At 36.7% G+C, this 22,585-nt stretch overlaps 1 protein-coding gene across 1 annotated transcript; it reads left to right on the forward strand.

The window, feature by feature from the left end:
- Positions 1-7,340: 7,340 nt before the first annotated feature.
- Positions 7,341-20,042, forward strand: parp10 (poly(ADP-ribose) polymerase family member 10). The gene is made up of 11 exons (XM_041809391.1): positions 7,341-7,438; positions 10,010-10,185; positions 10,682-10,924; positions 11,516-11,746; positions 12,668-13,680; positions 14,372-14,584; positions 15,893-16,019; positions 16,096-17,112; positions 17,559-17,692; positions 17,763-17,937; positions 18,020-20,042. Exons 2-11 carry the CDS (start codon positions 10,011-10,013, stop codon positions 18,316-18,318), a joined length of 3,627 nt encoding a protein of 1,208 aa, XP_041665325.1. The 5' UTR covers positions 7,341-7,438; position 10,010; the 3' UTR covers positions 18,319-20,042.
- Positions 20,043-22,585: the final 2,543 nt, after the last annotated feature.

Consider the following 22,585-nt stretch of genomic DNA (forward strand, 5'->3'; position numbering starts at 1 on the left):
AGAAAAATGAATTCCCAAGTTTATCAAGACATCTTGCAGGAAAACTTAAGACCATCTGTTCACCAACTGAAGCTCAACAGAGGACGGGTGATGCAACAGGACAACGACCCAAAGCGTAGAAGTAAATCAACAACAGAATGGCTTCAACAGAAGAAAATACGCCTTCTGGAGTGGCCCAGTCAGAATCCTGACCTCAACTCGATTGAGATGCTGTGGCATGACCTCAAGAGAGTGATTCACACCAGACATCCCAAGAATATTGCTGAACTGAAACAGTTTTGTGAAGAGGAAAGGTCCAAAATTCCTGACCGTTGTGCAGGTCTGATCTGCAACTACAGGAAACGTTTGGTTGAGGTTATTGCTGCCAAAGGAGGGTCAACCAGCTATTAAATCCAAAGGTTCACATACTTTTTCCACCCTGCACTGTGAATGTTTACATGTTTTGTTCAATAAAAATATGAAAACATATCACTTTTGTGCGGTATTAGTTTAAGCAGACTGTGTTTGTGTATTTTTGTGACTTAGATGAAGATCTGAACACATTTTATGACCAATTGATGCAGAAATCCAAGAAATCCCAAAGGGTTCACATACTTTTTCTTGCAACTGTAGTTTTCTACTTAGTTATTTAGCTTGTCAGCTAGCTAGTTGTTTAGTTATTTAGTGAGTTAGTAAGTGCCCTCGCTTGGAAGAAACACTCTGTCAAGCCTTGCTCTACTTATTCAGGCAAAACAAAATCTCTTGTCACCAGGCTCTTTCCCTTCTGTAAAAACAGACAATTTTTTTTCTTTTTTTTTCTTTTTTTTTTTTTACCAATTCTTTACTTAACTCATCTATTATTTTATAAACTTGGCCTCAGCAAAAGAAAGAAAAAGACTGTATGAGAAAAACATAAAGTTGTACCTTGATGTTCATGTTAGCTAGCTAACATAACAGAACAGCAATGTCAGCATTACCTTATGTTGACTTTACTGGCAATGATGGTAAGTTTACTCATAAGTAACATGATAGCTCCTTAACATTACCGGATATCATCATGTATCATCGGTATTAAAGATGTTGTCTCTTACCCTTATCCATATGTATGTTTGTGAGTGCTTATTGGTTGAACTGCCTTTCTCCAAAGAGTTGAGTCCAAAGAAGGGGTTCTGGGTTCTGGGTTCAGAAATAGGATTAATAATATCACAGATTAATGCTGCGTACTAAGTGTTGTGTACTGACTGTATTTTGTGACTCCTTAAATGCTGCTGACATTAATATATCTGAAGGCACTGTTAAATCATAATAGACAGTTAGAAAGCAGCAAAAATGATTTTTAAAGTATTTTGATAGGGTTCAAAATAAATTCTCCAAAGGTCAATACTTTGATGCAATGGTTGTATGCGGGTTTGGTGGGCCCCAAGAGAATTTCAGGACTCAAACTTGGCCCCAGTGAACTTCAGTTTTGGAAAGGCTGCAATAAATACCAAGTTGCTCTTGTGAACACCCCTAGCACACAGTTTAAAGTAACAAAATTAAGGTCTGGGTGAAAGTTTGTCCAGTGATGGTTGCCATGAGAGGAAGCTCTCTGTCTGGTGGGTCAAGAGACCAATCAGAGATCCAGCAAAAGGTCAGTTATTTGAGCAGAGGAGAGTACAGAAAGGAACCTTTTCTTCTGTCTCAGAAAAGCACAGAGGAGTAGAAATTCCTCAGATGCTTTGGCTTGTTCTGATAAACATTCCCTCAGTTCTTGCATGAGGCTATTGGTGATGTTTTGCCACTGGATTCATTGGCTTATGCTCGCTATCCACATGTGGGATGAGGTAAGGAAGAAATGTGTGATAAAAGGTCAGTGCATGACCTTAACAAATATGCTACTCAAATGTATTTTTAAAGTGGAAACATTTACAACCGTGTTTAACACTTTCACAAAATGATGTCACTGAATAAATGAGTATTTTTCTGAGCTTTAGATTAAGAAAATTCTTTAGATGACCATTTGTAATAGTAAAAAGCTGTTTTTTTTTTTATGTTTTACTGTACTGTTTGACACTTTTGTTCCAGCTCAGTGAGATCGGATCCAGTGTTCACCAGTATGGAAACTGGCACCATACTGGGAAGAGGACAATTTGGCCTGAGTACAAGATGGAGATAAATTCGTCCTGTGGCTGGCAAGCAAACACAAAATCTGAATGTTTTCTGGCTGATAATATCAAGCCCATATGTGCAGCAGGATAGCCACCAAATGAACCTAAAGCTGATCTTTTCTGCATCTCATGTGAACATGATGTCAGTTTCAAAGATAATCTGATATGAACTCTTGAACTCTGGTCAGTCTGCTCTCTTGCCCATCAATAAAAGTCTGTTTGGGAGATTACTTTTCATTTAGCATTGGCAAATTAACAGATTGTTGTTGTTTCTTCTGTTATTCCCAGTCTTTACATAAATATTCCTATTTCCCTTTTGCTATCTTTTTTCTATAAACGGCTTAGATTTGGCCTCTGAAAGGGTCAGAGTCACTCAGCCTCAGCCTTTTTCTGACTGAAGTATGGTACCCTTAGGGAGGACACTGCCACCCAGTGGAAGAGAAAGTACATCCAAAATGAACATCATCTGTCTGAGGGATTGGCAACTTTGGTCACCACAAGGGCCACATTAAGCTTATTCCAAATGCCAGAGGCCCAATTTTTCACAAATCTTTAGAAGCCCTTAATTAGAAAATTATTTCTTCTCATTTAACAAAGGAACAAATATGTAGCCTTCAGCAGAATACTGCCATTCATATTTTAATACTCCACTGTAATGGTATTATGCTTAATGATTTCAAATGATAATCAGAATTAAAGCTTAATTAAACTTCTTCTTAAATGCAATGAATGGAGCATTTAACTGACTATTATTTTCTTTTTTAAAATGCATGTAGAAGTTAATATTAAAGTATTTTAGAGCCAAGAACTAAAGTTTTACCAGTAAACAGAGTTTATTACAGATATATTTCCATTTTTCCATTACTTATGAAAACTCAATTTTTCTTCCTTTTAACATTTTATGATATTTCGACTTGGCTTGCAGGCCAAAATGAGAGTACAGAGAGGACGCTTGGGCCCTGGCCTGATCCTACTTGTCCTTTATTTGATTGATGTGATGACTTAATATTAACTGAATTCATTGGTCAATGTTAAGACATGATTTCAAAGTCCGTCATGCCTGTTGTGATCTTCTTTACATCCAACAGACGTCTTAATTGTTGTATATCCATCCATTATTCATACCGCTTCTCATTTTCAGGATCAGGCTGGAGCTGATAATAGTTGTTATTGGATGAGAGATGGGGTACACTCCGGACTATTCATCAGCCAGTCAGAGGGCAGACGAATATACAACGAACCAGGCACATTTACGTTCATATTTAAAGTCTCTGTAAAGTGATTTTTAAAAAGTCTTTATTTTAAGTTTGTTGTATGACAGGCCACTGTGTTATGAACCACCAGGCCAAATTTCAGTCATGAAAAACATCTTGGAGTTTATAAAATTAAGCTTCAAAGTCATGAAAAATGAGGCAGTAAAATCTGCTCTAGGATGGTGTAGGTGTGTCAGTTGAATGAGCTGAAGCCACGCCCACTCAGGAGAAATACGATCATCTCTAATATATAATTGCCTCTGGTCAAAGTGCAACTGCCTGGCTGTATTCCAGAACAGAGAGACAGGATTACTGTTTTCTGGCACAAATACTATTATGGTACTTTTAAAGACTTGTAGGCTACCATGGCTGATAGATTTTAGAAATTACCACACAATAAACAAAAACAGCATGTATCTGGCTGTTAACTTTCAATGAAGGTAGTAATATCAGCTAACAACAGACTGAATTTATATTCTGTTTGCTCTGCTCAATTAAACCAAGCACAAAGTTTGATTTTCACTTTACAGGGACTTTAAGTGCAATTTAGAGTGAGCAGTTAACCAGACAAGAGTGGTTTTGGATTTTTGGAGCAAACTGGACAACCCAAAGAGAATGTACACATGCAGGGAGAATGTGGAAATGCCACAAAGAAACTTTTTTAATGTTTTTAAAACAAATTATCACAGATGAATAATAAATCAATCCTTTAAATAAACATCCTTTGAATACAAATGTGGATGATTTGAGAAAAAACAGCCTTGTTGGAAAGACATGTTCAAAAAGTGTAATGAGTAAAAAATAACACAATAAACTTTTCTTGCTTTAAGTCAAACAAGTTGAATACATCCCATTTTTGTTTACAGTTAAATGATTTAAAGTTATAAATAAATGATTTCCTATTTTAAGAGAGATAGCATGGCAGTAAATGCTATGAGGAGAATACATTAAGTTGTATTTATAGTTCTAGTTTTACTGACTGTAATTGTAACATTAAAAATTAAAAATGCCTCCTTTGGTTAAGTGATTATCCATGTGTAATATCACGACAGGGATATGAAAAGACAGTATGCTGATAAATGCAGGGATTCAGGACATCAAGACATGCTCAAATTAACAATAAGACTGCTTGGAACCGTGCTCTGATCCACTTTTATTTGAACATCACATTTACATTTATGCCTCTTTACAAGCCGCATGGTTCTTTAAAACCTATCAGACTTAACGTGACTCTAACTTCATGTATTTTAGATGTATGTTTAAAACATCACCATAGTGCAACAGTCTCTTCTCTTCTTAGACTTAAAAGAAAGGCAGAATCTGACTCCAAAATTAAAACCCAGTTTCAGTTTTAGCCTTTTAACCAGCCGCTGAATGTGGAGAGTGAAAGAGAAAGATTCAAATATTGAAGATGTCTGTAACATGAAACAAGCTCGATCTGTGAACCCTGTGCAGTAGAGATCGATGGCAGGCTCAGCAACTTAGATTTAGCATGTGACATGAGCATGACTTTTGTTTTGTTTGATTTAAAACAAGTCTTAGGTCATAGAAATTTTGATTTGTAATTACCTTTCAGGAAAGAGAGATATTGAGATATATAGTGTATCACTATTCAGCTAAAAAATATTGAGGTATGATATTTGGTCCATATCCCACAACCCTACTCAGAATGGCAGACTCTCAAATACACTGCTTCCAATGAAAACATTCATCATTTGAAAGTTTTTAACATATTTAAAGATAGAGTCAATATAATGAATACAGGGATGTCAGTTGAACTTGCAGCCATTGCAACTTGGGCATTCACACCATTTAATATCTTACAGCTCTGTGCTGCATACTGATCAACCATCTAAGTTCATGATAAAGCACTCACTGAGCTATAACAGCATTTAATTAATTACAGCTGTCTGTGCTGCTACCATCAGGCCCTCTTAAATCCACCTACTATTTTGTTTAAAGTAGTTAATCAAATATTTATCAAATTATGACTTTATGATATACAGCCAAATTCCTATCCATGCTCTTCAGCCATGCGAAATCTCTCTGAATGCTTGAAATAGTACATGCAATGACATTTTCAAAAATCCATGTAAGTCTTGACCTACAATATGAAATAGTATCTTAAACTTCCATGAGGGAAAGGTATCACCATGTAAGAGAGATATCATGCAGTAGCAGTTAGAAATTATTTTAATCTTTAGTAATGATTTTTTTTTATTGAGTGCTCATGTGACAGCTTATTTCAGTCATTTCAGATGTACAGTCATATATGACATTATAATGTGTGCTGTATGTAGATCAGGCTACTTGAGTAAATGTAGCCTTCTTCTCTCCTTTGCCATTAATTTGAGTGAGAACACCAAGGAAATATTAACGCTAAGAGTGACTTAATCACAAGGTCAGTTTGATGTTTTGGTATGATCTTTATTAGTAGAATTAAATATACATAATGTTGGACTTAGAATGTGAAGGAGCATAAATTTAAACAACATGCTTTGATGTCATGTTGTCAGGGAACTTGTTCAACACGATCAGCCCAATTTAAAATCTATTTTTCTATTAAATATTTTTTCATACATGACATGTATCACTGTGTTTTTACTGTGGCACATCAGAGAAATACGTTGCTTCAATTCACTGTTAAAAGGAATGAGATTTCATATGAAATCACTGTAGACCCGTTTTACCTGAAAACTGTAGTTTAGCTCAAAAGTGGGCATCTTGATACTCAAGCTCTGATCATTCAAAATAATTTCATTTTCCCCACATTTTAACATATAATTATTCAAAACACCTGTGGCCATTAGTAAAAATATAGATTGTGCATGACATAGGGTAATAATTTACCAAAAATCTGGCCCATTCTAGCTGAATTCAATTCACACTTCAGTGGATTAAACAATTCACTGTCGGCACCCTTCCGGCATTATGTTGTCAAAAATGTAATCATTCCTCATGAAATGATGATCTCTTTACCAAATTATAGATTTTAAAATCCCACAGGCCATGCATTTACTGGTTCCAGGTCACAGTGTACCATTTTTTTTTTACAATATTTATTTTAAACATTATGCACAATATATTGTATAAGGTGCATTGTATCAGACATTATAGCGAGGGAATACAACATATGCAAAAGAAAAGTGAAGGGGCAATAAATCAAAAACAGATATTCAATGGTAAATAAAAGGGTTTGAGGCAGATGGAATCCTAATCATTGAACAAATCTTTAATCAGCTGTGAATAGATTTCTTACTACTGATCATTTTAATGTAACTTTTACCTTCAGAGTTGAATGCAATGAAATGTGGGTGAGTTTTCTGCATTTTAGGTCTATGGATGTGGAATTCACCGAGTAAAAGCATAAGGTTAATTGTTTGTTGTAGTAATTTGTTTTTGTTATCTGGTAAAATAATATATTTTGATGTTAAATTTAATTTGCAATTATTTGCAATTATTTTCCTATTATTTGTCCAAAAAATAAATAAATAAATAAAAACAGCCTTTCAAAATGTTTCGATTACTGGACAGTCGAAGAATAAGGGAATTTTATTGTCCTCTGTCTTCTTGCAGAAATCACAAATGTTACTAATCTCAGCAAATCTTGAAATGTACGAATTAGTGGGATAAACATTTATTTATTTATTTATTTTGCAGTGGAAGATTCGTAGGCCAAAAGTTATATATTTTGCCAAGTGATATCTGGGAAATAAGCATTCCAGAAGAATTTCCCTCTTGAAGTTGTTTTACATTATGTTTACGTTGTTGTTTTACATTGTAAAAGTAACTTCTGTCTGTTTGTACATTTGTAGCTTCATATATATCCTATTGGCAGAGACAACTGGCCCTTTCAAATTATCCCATTTCACCTGGAATAGCATTTCCAACCTTTAGGAATTCTGTATATGCTCGGTGTACTAAAGCCTGTGTGTTCCCCTTTAACACGTGCAGCTGATGACGCCACCTTCTGTTCAACGAGCAGCACAACAAGGAAGTGAGCCACCAGCCCAACCTGTCTGTACACAACGAGCTTTGGACAAATGTTTTTGTTGTAAGGTAAGAAATGCAGCTAGAAACTGTCACCTAGTCTTTCGTGGAAACTGTTTTCTCGTTCTTTCGTCTATATAAAAAGGGTTCGTCTTAAACTACAGCTTCAGTGTATAAACGGTGCGCAACTGTGACAACTGGTTTCACTTTCTAGCCGAAGAAATGGCAGCACGAATTGATATGAACTTCAAGTAAACTACGCAGAAAAGATAAAACACGACACCGTAACTTCTCCCCACTTTAAGTTAAAGTTTCTCTGAGATAGTAAACCGACATACGTTATCGCTCTTCAGTCATTACACCGAAAAGAACAAGCTTCCTGTTGGTTAGCTTTTCAGTTACAGTGTATGTAGGCCATGATCAGTATTGTGGTATGCATCTACTTCTTTTAAGGAAACCAAATTAGCTTCAGTAGTTGTGCTGCAAAGTTGAACACAGTAGTTAAATGCACTATTTTGGAATAGGCAGGTGAGTAAAGTAAACATGTTTGAGCTAAAGTTAGCTAACACCTGTTAAACACCAGTACAAAAGGAAGTTCTGCCTTTATTTAAAAAAAAAAAAATACGCACATTTATGTTTCGTTTGCCCTACAACTAATCAATATAAAGCAAACTAATTGTAATAGGGGTTATACTAGTCCATTAAAATATAAACAAATCACTCTCTTTGTAGTGTATATTATGTTAGCAAAATATATAAGCAGTTTTTGTTAGAGTACACATCATAACATTATCTCTTAACCAGTGTGCTGAGAAATTGTTAACATCTTAGAAACTACTTGCTTATTGTTCTGGTTCATTGCCATTGTTTGATTAATAAAATAGTGTATTTTTTTTTTTTAATAAGTGATGGTCTGGAGTAGAGATAAACAATTTTGGAAAAAGGTGACATTGAAATCTCCTTTCTGTCTGTTTCACTATAAGAACAAAAGTAAATGAACATATTTTAAATGGATGCACTGAGTTTCTATAGGCTTAAATATGGTTGATTAAAATCTTAATCTAAAAGTAATAGTTTCACTATGATGGAATTAAAGTCTGTTTATCTGTTTATCTTATGTGTAACAAGTCTATGTAATATAAACGAGTGACAAAAAATATTGAACTTTTTCATGATATTCTAATTTTTTGAGATGCACTAGTATTAATCTAAGGGAAGCTGATAGCAGGCTTGAGTTTCCTCTGACTGCATGGGTAAAAACATTGCTTGTTTCCTAAAATAATTCTCTTATTTAGTGTTATGAATTCAGATGCTTGCAATGAATTTATTGTAGAGCTTGTATTACACTAACAGTCAAAGTTGCAGTTTCTTATGCAGGCCTAGTCTGGAATATTGGATATCTTGTGCCCCAAAATCTTTTGAAGTTATTACAGTTTTGTAACTGAGTTTACTGAGTTTTGCTACATATAATGTAAACAGAAAACATTTGTAAGTATCACAAGTAGTATCTTTTTCAGTTTGAGTTTTGAGAAATTGAGCCACAGTTTCTGGTAATTTGTTTAAATATTTTGGGAAAATAGTAGTGTCACTGATGATATGTAAGAACTTTATTTCAACAAACATTTCAGTACCAACAGCATTTTTTTTGGCCAGTGGCATGATTTAACTACTGTCTTTGACCTGTCATGGCAGACAAACATAAAAAAATGTGGAGATATTCAATTAAATGTAGAAAAAGCCCAAAGAAACATAAAATACCTTTATAGGGAGGCTTTGTATTTTTAAAATAGTTGTAGGCTATATTATTTTCCTGTCTCAAAACCTTGTAGCCCCACACATTATGTGGGCCAGTTAAGAACAGTGATTTTAGCTGTTCAGCTGAACTGATCCTAAATCTTTAAATACTTCTTATGATTTCTCTGGTGATGGTTGGGTAAACTATGTCGTTTGAGTTTTTTGTTGTCTTGCTGTCAGGTTCACCTGTTGCTCCTTTTATGGTTGGACTGGACTTGTGCTGATATCTGATATCAAATATGTTTATATCTCCACTCTCATTTTAGCCCATATTGAAAGAGATACTCGCATTTTTTCCATGTAAAGTCTACCAAGTTTCTCTTGTATTAAAATCATCCTGTTACTCTCAATGGGCTAGGCTGGACAGGCTAGTTACATATTTTATAAGCAGACAAAAAAACAAGATGTACAATGTTTGTTTCCAGCATGAATAATACATAATCTATATTCAGATATACCCATTCATTTGGTAATGGTTACATGTACATTATATGCAAAATGTATGTCTAACAGTAACAGTAAACTGAAGGTTCATCTGCCTTTTTCGGAGCTAAACAGCTCTGTATAGATTTTGGTAGCCAACCTGGAGTCTTGTTGGGTACCAAACCTGGGCTCTGTCTGCTTGGTGGTTGTCATTATTTAATTTGCTTATATCAAAATAATTACAATGCTGCATCAATGGATAGGCCATCCAATGGGTTTGAAATAAGAAAATGTGTGTAAGGCCTATAATTTGGGAATTTTATTTGATTTGAGATATTTGGATTTTGGGGTTTATAAACAAAAACAGGTAAAGTTGATGCTAATTTTGACAACAGTAGATTGTGTTTTTCTTTTTTTTTTAAGGATGTCTGTTGAGAGCCTGGAGGAGAGGACGGTGGAGGTGCTGGCACTCCCTAAAGAGGTTGATGAGGAGCTGCTCCTTCTGTATTTTGAGAATAAACGGCGCTCAGGAGGAGGCCCACTAAGTTCTGTGGAGAACAAGGGGGACAGAGTTATACTCGTGTTTGAAGATGCACAAGGTTAGTAGTAACATAGGGTATTTGTAATTTGTTGACCTTGACATGAGATGCATACAAATTCTTTTGTACCCCTTTTTTTACATTACTTTTAAATGGTGACAATTAAAGGGACATAAAAACTTCAACCACATGATTTAACCCTGTTCTGTCCTTAAATTCAGCAGGTTAGGGAGAAATTAAATGTTCAAACTCTTTAGCTCTTTGTAAAATGACCCAGACCCCTTATTGTTTGAGTAGCATTTAAAAATCACTTCTTCCTTCCTCCAGAATCTGATGCAGTAAAGTGTAAACCAGGCTGTGCTCAACAAAGAAAAACTTCACATTGAGTTGTTTGTTAGCTCTACTCCTATTCTACCATGTATCTCTGTAGTTTTTCCAAACTTGTGTATGTATAACTTGTTTTAGTAATAACAGTATGAAAAAGTTGACTTTGTCTTTGGAATTAATTAAGTATATTTTCTTTTACTTCTCTTTCTTCTTCTTTGAAATTTTGCAGCTGCAGCTGGAGTGCTGGCTAAAGGCCCCCATGTTTTGCATAATGTAGAGCTGAGTGTTAGAAAGCCAGCCACAAAGGACCCATGTTTACTGCTGCTCCGGGGTATCAACCCTAACACCAACCCTGAGATGATAGAGCTTTTCGTGGAGAATATGATTGGCCTGGAACTACCTGAGTACCGTCTGCATCCCTCTCCAGGAAGAGATCTCATCCTTATTTTTCTCAGCCAACCCTTCTCTAGAGGTAATTTTAGGCAGGAACACTAGTGTTACACATTTAACAATTTTATTGCAAAATGGATGTACAGTTTTCCTTGGCAGAGGAGGCTCTGATTAAAAGATTATCCCTGGGTTAGTCAAGCAGCATGCTTTCACTTTTCAGGGAGCGCATAGCTAGAAACCCCCCATATGGTTAGAAACATCTATGACAATGCGTATTTGATACAATAAAATTGGTTTAAAAGCAATTAATCCATAGTAGTATGTATCTGAAGATAAGGGTGCAACAAGCTTCATGCTATAAAAGAGGCGGCTGCGGCGGAGGCTTTGGCAGCAACATGGTGCATCAGCATTAATGCATCAGGCACTAGTGTGAAGTGCGTCATGATTTTGATAAACCCCTGTATTGTGAGAACGAGCTTTGATTGACTGTTGGAGCTAGGAGGCGATAATTAGCCATCAGCTGATCCCGGCTGACCACCATGTCATGCATAAACTAATGCTAGGCTGTATGTATGGTTTGTTTTAAAATGTACTTATACTGAAAAAGAAATCCCAGTGTTTCAAGTTGTCATTTTTTGTGATACTTTTAAAATTTAATTTTTTTTCTTTGCAGATTTCCAAAGCATCAGTGAAAGAATTTCCAAGAGGGCACTTGATGGGGCCAAGGTAACTCTTGAACAGGTGGAGCATACGGACTCCATCTTGGTGAAGAACCTGCGACCTGGCACCAGTACAGATCTGCTCACGTTATATTTTGAGAATAAGGGAGGTGAAAATAGCGTGGTGAGGGAGGTCACAAGGCTTTCAGAGGGTACAGCCAAGGTGTCCTTCACACATTATGAAGGTAAGTTTTGTATTATACTACAGCCATTGCTCTGTGTACAGGTATTTTGTAGTGTTGTTGATCAGTTTGGGTCCAAATCTTTACATTTGAGTACAAAGCATTTAAATTCTACATTTTGTGTTGGAACAGGGGTGTCCAAACTATGGCTTGGGGGCAAATGTGGTCTGTAGTCCATTTTTTTGGGGGGGCGTTAACAGATTCTTAGCCTGGCATTCCAGATAGACTGTTCATATATCCAATGCATGTCATATATTTTACATTCATTGTGGCAACCTCTCATACAACGTGCTTGGGAAGGGCAGGACTTTTCAAAAAATTGTTGGAGGGTGATTCGATAAGCGTTCTGTCTGTCACATACATCAGGGGCCAACCAGAGCAACAAGAAAAAAAATAAGGTAGTAGGAATGTGCATCTTCGTTAAGTAATGTAAGCTTAACAGTAAGGTAATGTTGTAGCTTCCAAATGATGGCGCTTGTTGTTGGATAAAACCCATGTCGAGGCAGATAAGGAGAAGTGCAAAAACATTTTCCAGCCAAGAAAAGTATTTAGTGTCATTCTTTACTCCTCTTTCAATAAAGAAATGCTGTCCATATCTGATAAAAGCTATCGCTAAAGCTACATGTGAGCTAAAAGCTTAACTGGCAGCAGTCATTGCTACTGGCTTACAGCCCCACTAAACCCAACCCCTAACTATTGCAGAGGAGCGAAAATATCTACAACTAGTACATCTAAACCCTGCTTACAGCTACCACCGTGTTTTCCTCAAATGAGGCTAAGTGGTTCTAAGATCTGGCAAAATTGTTTCAGGTTGGAGCTTTGCAAGATGCAGTGCAAAACTATCATTATTATCTGCATTTTCTTTGATAACCAAGCAAGTAGTTAACCTTTGATAAACATAATGTTTTTCTTTTTTTCCGTAAGCTCTCCACTGGGTTTTGGCTCAGCAGCACAAACTGGATGGAGCTGATCTTGATGTTATACCATTTTACGACTTTCTTCAACCTGCACAAAGCTTAATGTCACAAGACTCTGGAGTTGGAGCCCGAGATACAGCTGAGAGAAACGAAGAGGATCTGGCTGATGTTCCTATGGAAACCAGTTCTTCTACTGTTGTTGGTGCAAGCAGCCAGTCCTCCTCTATGATGGCTTCAGAGCCCAGTGTAGCAGCAGAAGAGGATGCAGTGGAAGTCATGGAGGATGAGATCCAGGAAGAAGTACTACCCATTCATATCACTATTGCTGATCCATTAAAACTAGATTTGTTTCTACTCAGCAGCTTAAAACAGGACATTGAAAGAGCTAATCCAGATGTCACCATCCAAATCAAAGACAATGGTGTTCACATCGAATGTGCTGACAGGCACAAGATCAAGCAGACAGAACATACAATCTCAGACTGCTTTGGCAACATGGCTGAGAGTCATTTGACTGTTGAGCCAGAGGAAGCTAGTTTCCTTGCAAGAAAAGATGTTAAAGGTCATCTAGAGAAAAAGATTAATCAAAATGGGTCACCCTCTGTTTACACGGTTTCAGGCTGTAATGTTTTGGTATGCTCTCTAAATCAGAACTCTGCAAACCAGGCTTGCATCTTTTTAAAATCTCAGCTGTGTCACTTCAGTATACCTGTGGCTGCAGAATTTGAGTGCATGTTCTACTGCAAGGAATGGACCGAGTTCCTGCAGTCTCTGACTTTTGCCACTGTAAAGGTGTCAGAACAAGATAAGAATATGAATGTGTTAACTCTGAAAGAGATGGAGAGCGAGAAGCAGGCTGAAATCCTGGGGTTTCTTACTACACCTATTGAAAGGGAGACAGTAATCCCCATGGAACCAGGCATGCTGAAATACATCCAGAACCATTGTCACCAGCTACTGGCTGACATGGACCAAGTGTCCATTTTTCCACTAGAAGGGGAGGACGTTTGTGGGTTAAGGGTAAGTGATGCATCAGTGTTACGTGACTTTTTAGGTCTTAGATTGTTATTATTGTATGAGCTTTCACAATGAACCCAGTAAAAAATAAAATTAATTTCACAACAAATTAAACTCTGACCAAGCAGCTTCACTTTTTACACTCTCCCCATCCATTTGACTGCAATCAGATAAAACTCAAGCTAGCTACAGTCAGAGATGTTTTTTCTAATTTATTTTTTTAAATGGTTGATTTATTTGTATTCAACAGAAACATACTGCAAATAGCTGTAGCTAAAGCTCTAAAAAGGATTTTAGATGTTAGTTTATGTATCACGCTTCTTAATATTTACACAAGTAGTTTTTTTTTTAAATATTGTGCATCACATCTTTTCAACTTTTGGTAGGGGCATAAGATTAAAAAAGACTTAATGCCCATAATAATATAATTATGATTCAACCATTCAAATGTTGCTTGCACAAATTTGAGCAAGCAAGCTTTTATTTTGAATAACTTCCTGTATTTTTTCATGATACACTATCCATTACAGAAAGAAAACATATCACAGCATCTCTTGATCCAAGTATTGTTTAGCTCTAACATATATAGCTATCTTTATTTTTTAAATATGTATGCCACGTTGAAAATTGTTTTGAAAATCCTTGAATTATCAAACATTTCATTATTTATCACTCTTGTAAATGTGCTCAATAGATCCATGGTCCTGCTATTGCATGTCAGATGGCTGAAGAGGTGCTGCAAGGTATCGTTTCCTCCATCTGCACCAAAACCATCACCATTAATGCTCCTGGAGTGACCCGTTTTATACCTGAAGAGGAATGCAAGAGCATCCTGAAGGAGATGGAGAAAAAGTTCCAGGTCTATATCAGCCTCAACTATGTGCCCTGGGAACCCCTGGCTCATCAGGTACTAAAATAACAGAACATAGCTCTAGTTTTCACATTTCTTTTTTCATCTACAGTGTGTATTTGATGCTGCAGCTTTGTTGTACCTCACTTCCTCTCAGTTGGCCAGCTGTACAAGATGTCATTCATATTAAAGAGCTGTGCACCTTGAAGCCTTGTACAGTAATAGCCTCAGGCTAAGTTAACAAGAACACACAAGGCAGAAGGAAAACACAGAGGTTTGCTGCAGTGCTGAACAAGACTTGCCTGATAAATGTTTAAGCATCACTGTCCTTACTGCTGCTTTGTTGTCAACTTCAGAACACATGGGACAAAACAAAGTTCTAAACAATGCACAATTGGTAGAGAATACAAATTCAGGTTTACAGGCAGCTTGAAGAAATAATGACTACCAGAGGAAAACATTAATACTCTATTTACTGTGTCGAGCTATGAAAGACACGGTTTGCTTTTCCCCCTTATATACTGGCACTTATTTTCCCAAAGCATGCCAAAATTGGAGATAAATGAGTGCATTTTCAGACTACACTGTTTGAATTAATGCCTGTTTATTGGCAAAATCAAACTTTGGTGTAATTTTGTCAAGAAGACAAGATCATGAAGAAAGAACTGGAAATCCTTAATTGTTGGTTGATAAAAAAATCACAATAATCTGACACCTTTGAATGCAAATTGTACTATATTTATAGTATATTTTTTATTGCCTTTATTCTTCATTTGCTTGTCTTGTTGACATTGGGCCTCTTCCAAAGATTTTTTATGAAAATTGTTTTTCAACAATATTGCAGTTCTACCAATAACCTGATATTCCTGAAGTCTTTTTAGCCAATACCAATTTGATAAACACACATTTTTTGCATAAAACACTCCAGTGCAAAGAGAGGCATTCAAGTTGAGCAGAAAGAGAAAGGGGGAAGTAGAAAGTCTGGCAGTCACTGAACATTTGGGGCTTCAATCATAAAGTTCAAGGTTTCATTATAGTCCTCCTTGAGTGTGCAGCACCTGAGCACCACCTTTATCTGATGGAACAATTGTATATTTATACTGTTATTTAAGGCCAGTATATGACATATATTGCCAATATGTATGGCCAATATATTGGCTGCAATTTTTGGCAGAAATTTTCTTATCTGCCGATATCAATATTTTACTATCTAAACTAACATCTGCTAATACCAATATCATACCGATAATATTTTGTATTCCTAAAGAAAAGTGTTCTGTTAAGATCACACTATACAGTCTTTTTGTCTGTTCTGATGGATCAAAATCAGCTGTGTTCAGTGAGACTTTCTATGTCTTGTTTCAGGACGTTTTTGAAACTGCATGGATGCTGATGTCCCACAAAAACTTCCAGAGAGCGTCTTCAGCTGGTTATCCACGCGAGTTAAAATGTGACGCTATGCAGACTGATCAGAATGGAGCAGGAGACAAAGGTAATATCTATATCTTAAATGATCTTCTGTATTGTTTTTCAGTGTGGTCTCTAACATTATCTCTGTCTCTGTGTAGGTCTTTTAGAGGAAGCAAAGAGAATTGTCTCAAGAATTGATGAAAGACTTGAGGAGGGGGTTACCAACTCTAACAGATCACCTGATGAGATTGATGAGGATCTGTACACAGCAGAGGACCCAACCACACATGCAGACCAGGATCCCAGTGTGATGGTTGTTGATTCTTCTCTTCCCTCAGCTGAGGGGAATGCTGCTGCTGCTGGTGGGTTACTGCAGCAGCATGATAATGCTGGCCTTTCCATGGACCTTGAAGAAGAGGCTCAACTGTCTCTAGCCATCCAGTACTCTATGGAGTCAAGCCATTGGTCCCTAGAGGATGAGGAGGAACAGCTACAAAGAGCCTTAGAGCTGTCCAAGACAATGACCCAACATGATGCTTCCCCACGCAGCACTGAAAAAAGCCCCCAAGGAGACAAGATAAAACCGAACATTTATACTGCTACACAGGAAGCCATCAAGGCAGCCAGCACCATGCAGCTCGTTGTTTTTGCAAGTTACAACTCTGACCTGATCAGGGTGGAAATAGCCTTTGGGAAGAAGGTTTCTCAGAGACAGTCAGAGGAGAGGATAGAGAACCGGGCTGTGAAGAACATGTCTGAATACCACAGAAATTGTTTGGAAATGATCAAGAGAAAGCATGGAGTTGATATTCAGGTTCAGGGCACCATTATCACTGTTTCAGGCTTCAAGGATTATGTGTACGGGGGAGTTTGGGATACAAAACTGCTGCTTGAAAAAATGCCCAACCACGTATCTGACCGGGAAATCCTCAAAGCAGTCCAGTGGGTGCATCACAACCCAAATTCTTCGGACACGACTCCATACTCACGAGATGCTAACGTGTTCATTGAGAACATTTGGAGAAAGAAGCTGACAAAGGTTGATATCTTGCTAGACAATCAGCCTCACACCATAGACTTTGAGAAGATGCAGGAATTCAACAAAGCCTCGGGGAAATCTGTGAAAGTTACCAGAAGGGTGCTGGATTTGGAAGACGTGGAGGAGAACGTACCAGGTAAAGAGAATTTTTTTTATGTGTGACATTTAGGCAGAACAAGGCCGACATGGGAGAGCTCCAGTGCGTTTGAAGTAATGCTACAGCAGTACAAAGTTACCAAAAAAATTAAAAAATCAAAGTAAATTTCCCCAGAACTTCCTATAAAACTCACCAAAATTTACAAACATATCCCCTAAATTTCTATAAAAATACTTGAAAACTTTTTATACTTGAAAAAAAATTCCTTGAAATATCAGAACATCAAGTTCTCCCAAAATTTTATGCAAATAACTTCAACTTCAACAGATATTCCAGACAATTATTTCTTCTATTAAAGTTTTCTAGATGATTGCTATGTTGTAGGAAAGCAAAAATTCAGTGTTCTCATACATACATGCAGGTTCTGAGGAGCTTTTAAAAATCACAACCCTACATCAATGATTAAAAAACTGTATCCTTTTCAGAAGAGGAATACTCTCTGCTATCAAACCTGCCCGAGGCAAGCAAAGTGGACGAGGAATCTGATGAATTTCAGAATGTGGTGAAGAGTTTCTACGAGACCATACAGGAATACCACAGCAAAATCAGAATCATCCAGGTAAAAAAATATGGACACACATATTTCATCAAATTATTCAGGGCATTAATTCATTTGAACATTTTCCCAGGTGGAGAAGCTCATGAATCGACTCTTGTACAATCAGTACAAGTTGAAGAAGGCGAGCGTACTACAGCGTGCCACATATCCGGTTGTTGAACGGACTCTTTACCATGGCACAAGTGAACAAAGCGTGAAAGAGATCTGTGTCCATGGATTCAACAGAAGCTTCTGTGGAAAGAATGGTATGTTTTAAATACAGTTTCTCTTTTTGTCTGACTCAGTTTGTGTCATCTTAGGTGTTGACATCTTATCTCCTCCATGCAGCCACCATCTATGGTCAAGGGGTGTACTTTGCTGTCAACTCTGCACTATCAGTCCAGGATCAGTATTCACCTCCAAATGCAGACGGACACAAGTTTGTTTTTGTGTCAAAGGTTCTTACAGGTGACTACACAAAGGGCTGCCATTCGATGAAAACAGCCCCACTGAAGGAGACCGGAGATATTCCTATCAGATACGACAGCGTGACAGACAACATCACCAAGCCATCGATGTTTGTCATCTTCAACGACACACAAGCTTTCCCAGAATATCTCATCACATGCCAGAGAATTCACAGATGAGGAAGCAGATTGGTCCTATGATAATGAACATTAAAAATGGAGAATAAGAGCTGCTGTAGTTTCGATATTCTTGCCTTAAAAAGTGCATTTGATTCAGAAAGGGCTAATGTGTTGTATAGTGTTCATTTGGTATTTTGATCAAAATATAGATCATTTGTTGTCTGGTTTATCAGTTGCTTCACTTCTTTATTGACATCGAGACTGGTTAGAGAGAATATTTTAAAGCTGAACTGGATGTGGCCATTGTAACTTTCTTAAAGCATGCCTTTTAGGCACCAAATAGCGCACCCCTATGTGTTGAATGTATTACTCCTTAGCTCCATCGTGACATTTTGCTTTCAGTAGCCATATGATAGCTGCTGGAATTTTTCAGCTTGCAAGCATAATTGATCTGCTGCACAAAGCTTGAGACAGGTATTACAGGTAATAATATCAATGTGAATATATCTATATGAGAGCTTAAATCTGACATTCATGCATTGTTGAATACCAGTCTGTTGAACTCAAATGATGTATTTATGGAAATACTGATCCGACTTTGGACTATATAATGTAATGTTCTGTGTTATTATTTGCTTCCTGGTTCTGTATATTGGGTTCTTTTTGAAGTAATTGCAATGTTCTGGTTCTGCTGGGGTTTTTTTTCTCTATCCATGTGCGAGGAGTCCTAAATGTAGCTCCTGCAGCTCCCTTGAATGTCAGAGTAGCACCAGATCCAAGTCTGATGCTCTACTATGAAGAAAATGTTGTTCAAGAGTGATTGCCAGGATGACTAAACTCTTTTTTTTAAGTGGAAATTATTTTCAGCTCACTATTTTAAAAGGGGCTTGTACTGTTCCTTTACATCCAATCCACACAAAATATTTTTTATGAATTATGTGGTGTTGTTAGATCCACTGCATACCTAAGAGGAAAACTTACTGTTGTCTACATTAAACATAATAACCTGAAAGTTTAGTCCTTCGTAGCATGTTTAATGCTTAAGCCTCATGATTGTCTTTTTCAAGTTCGATTGAGTTACTGCCAAGCAAAATTACAGCCCCTGATTGGAGAAGCTTCTAATCAATGAAGTATTTAACATAAAATCTTAAGGTTTTGTTTGGTTTTGATTATTTTTATTTTATGTTTTAATTTCTGTGAATGTGTTTACCAAAGACATTTAAACTTGGATTTTGCTATCAAACCTTTTTTTTTTGAAAATTAAATTAGGAATTTCAATTATTTGTAAAGCTCATTATAATTTGTAAGTGTTGATTTTATTTTTTCTATTTTAAAGTATAGTTTAATATGTTCAGTAATTTTCTAAGAATTTCTATGATGAAGATGAGTACAATAACAAAAGCAAAAGAAATCATGCCCAATTATTGTCATATAATTCTTCAGGATTACTTCTATTCAAGTCAAAAACAACAAGGATGATGACTACAATTTGGACTGACTGACAGCATTAGTTCATATTAATTACATGAATCAAACTGTCATCTTATAATCTCATACCATTGATAAAATAGTGGGTTATTATGGTGATTAATTGATCATAAATCCTGTAAGAAATCGGATGGCTTAACTTCCTTGGGCAGTAGTTACAATTTGAAAGAATGACTGTCTGGAGAATTAAAAACAAAAAAATAAAATCAGATTGGTAATTTGTTAAATATTTGTCACAAGTGAATTAAGTCTCAACTTTGCACACAAATACAATTACCGTAAATAATACCCTACCCTGTATCTTTTCGCTTTCTGTTTAGTGGTTGTAAAAAATTTGAGTGGTGCTTTTTCATTGGTTTTTCAAAGTATAAAAACAAATGATGGGTAAAATGAAAAACAAGGATTTTTTTTCCATTTGAATGTTGTAGCTCTTTTCATTAGAACTGTCAACAGAGGTGACAGGATTTCAAATGGCTTGATAAAGCCAATCATTTGGTGCTACATATTTCTGGGATGAGTAGCAGAGCCGAGTATGTGGGTTGTGCATCATGAAAAATCTCCCAAATCTTCTCTGCCAATGCCAGACAGCTTGTTTTGCTGTTGCGATAGACTCTTGTTTTGAGGTATCTTCACCCTGTCAGCATGTAGGAACTGTACCCTGTCTTTCACAGATTTGCTATCGAAGTTTGCAGGACGATATAGCTGACGACTCTGCCCAGAAAATCAGACCAGACTGCACGCAGCCAATCTCCAGTCTCATAGAGCTGTCTGGAGGCCTGTCATGACTGCCCTTCACTGTCAGGCCTGTTTGTGCTGGCAACACGTGAACTGGAACCTGAGTTTGTCGGGGAACGTTATGTTGATGAGTGATGAGTCCAGATTCTGCCTGTGGAAGCTGGATCTTAGGGTCCAAGTGTGGAGAAGACACGGAGAATGCTGTGCTGATTGCTGCACCGATAAGAGTAACATCTTTTGGTGGAGGCAGTGTGATGGTGTGAGGCGGCATCTCCCTCACTGGAAAAACGAGGCTTGTCATCAGTGGAGGCAATCTCAATACAGAGAGATATGAAGATGAGATTCTACAGCCAGAGGCAATCTCATATCTCTATAGTCTGGGACCAACCAGCTCTACTGCTCATCCCACAAATGCATGTTCCTTATAAATGTGGCACCATTTTAAAGGGGAATAAACAGGTTTTTAACAGGATAAAATGTATTGTTAAAAAGCATTGTTACAACAAAGAAATCTACCAAACACTAATTTCCTTAAGATTTGTGCTAAGTTTACAGTGGTATCTATGCCTGAATTTACAATGGCTAACATATTTAACTTGACTGACTTAATTTCAACCAAATCTGTTTCAATGACAGTGTATCATGGCATGCCATAGAGCAGCGTTACTCAACCCCAGACAGCCAAGGAGACAAATTGTTGAAAAATACCTTTGCAAAAGCCACAATCTAAGTGGTGAAAAGTGGCAAAAATGGGTTAAAGTGGCAATAAAAATAAGTTCAAGGGGGCAAAATGGTCAAAAAGTGGCAAAAAGGGGTGAAAAAGGGAAATGTAGGCATAAAATGCCAAAAACTGGGTGAAAAGTGACAAAATGGGGAGAAAAGGTGGCACAAAGGGCAGAAAGTGGCAAAATTTGGGTGAGAAGTAACACAAAAATAGGTTGCAGTTGGCAAAAATTGTCCAAAATGTGGCACAAACATGACAAAAATGTGTGAAAAGTGACTTAAATGGGCAAAAAGAAGCAAAGATGGGAGAATGGACGAAAAGCAGCAAAGAGTGGCAAAAATTAGGGGGAAACAAACTGATTAATGTGACTTGCAACGGATAATTTCTGTGGTCAAAGTTTCCCTTTTTTTTTAGGTTTTCTGGGGAATAATATTTTAAATTTCAAATTAAGCCATGAAAGAGCTACAAATCATCACAAAAGAGCCACATGTTGCAGTTACTAAGTCAAATACTAAGTCCAAATATTTCAAGGCAATAAGAGCAAATTTAGATATTTGAACTTATTTACACACAGTATATTAGAGGAAGGAAACTTCTGTCTTAGGTTTTAGACTTTACATGAAGAGTTTCAATAAGGAGAGACTACTAAATGAATCAAAGCAAAATATATTCAATCTAGAAATGTGTCATATAGGAGTATGGTCAGTGAATCTTGAGTGTCTCACCTCAGCTATATTTCGCCCCCCATGCAGTCCAAACTCTGGTGGTGCAGATGGTTTCTGGTATGTTGAAGAAGTACTTACAGTTTTTCTTTGAATTGTTGATTACTTTATAAAAACAGCACAATTAAACAACTCGAAAACATGCATTTCTTTGGTCGTACTAGAAGTGATTTGTAGCCTACACAGCAAAACTAGAGTGTTGAATGTTAGTGTAATTCTAACACTCAGAGAGTAATTTTAACTCCACTCAGAGTAAATGGCTTTCAGTGTTGGAGTTATTTGACATTGTTAATGCACCAGTGTTAGAAACTGAAAGAAAAACAAAAAAACAAAAAAAAAACAAACAAAAAAAATAAAACATTGTTTTAGAAAATGAGTACAACATAGAATCATACCATATGCGCAGGATATATTCAATCTGTATATAATCTATTTTTATATAATTTCCTGACCAAAAAAGTTGGTAACACCAGTGACGCTACCTAGAAATTCACATGAGATCAATGGATAATTTTATATTTTAATTTTTAGTAAACAAAAATGAAGAATTTCTGGACTTGTCCTGGGCATTTCTGCATCAGAAAGAGGTGCAGGAAGTCAAAATAATTGCCTGTTTTAACACCAGTGACATTAAGGGGAAATTTACTTTCATGATCTG

Source organism: Cheilinus undulatus, linkage group 16, assembly GCF_018320785.1.
Source record: "Cheilinus undulatus linkage group 16, ASM1832078v1, whole genome shotgun sequence".
Lineage (NCBI taxonomy): Eukaryota > Metazoa > Chordata > Actinopteri > Labriformes > Labridae > Cheilinus > Cheilinus undulatus.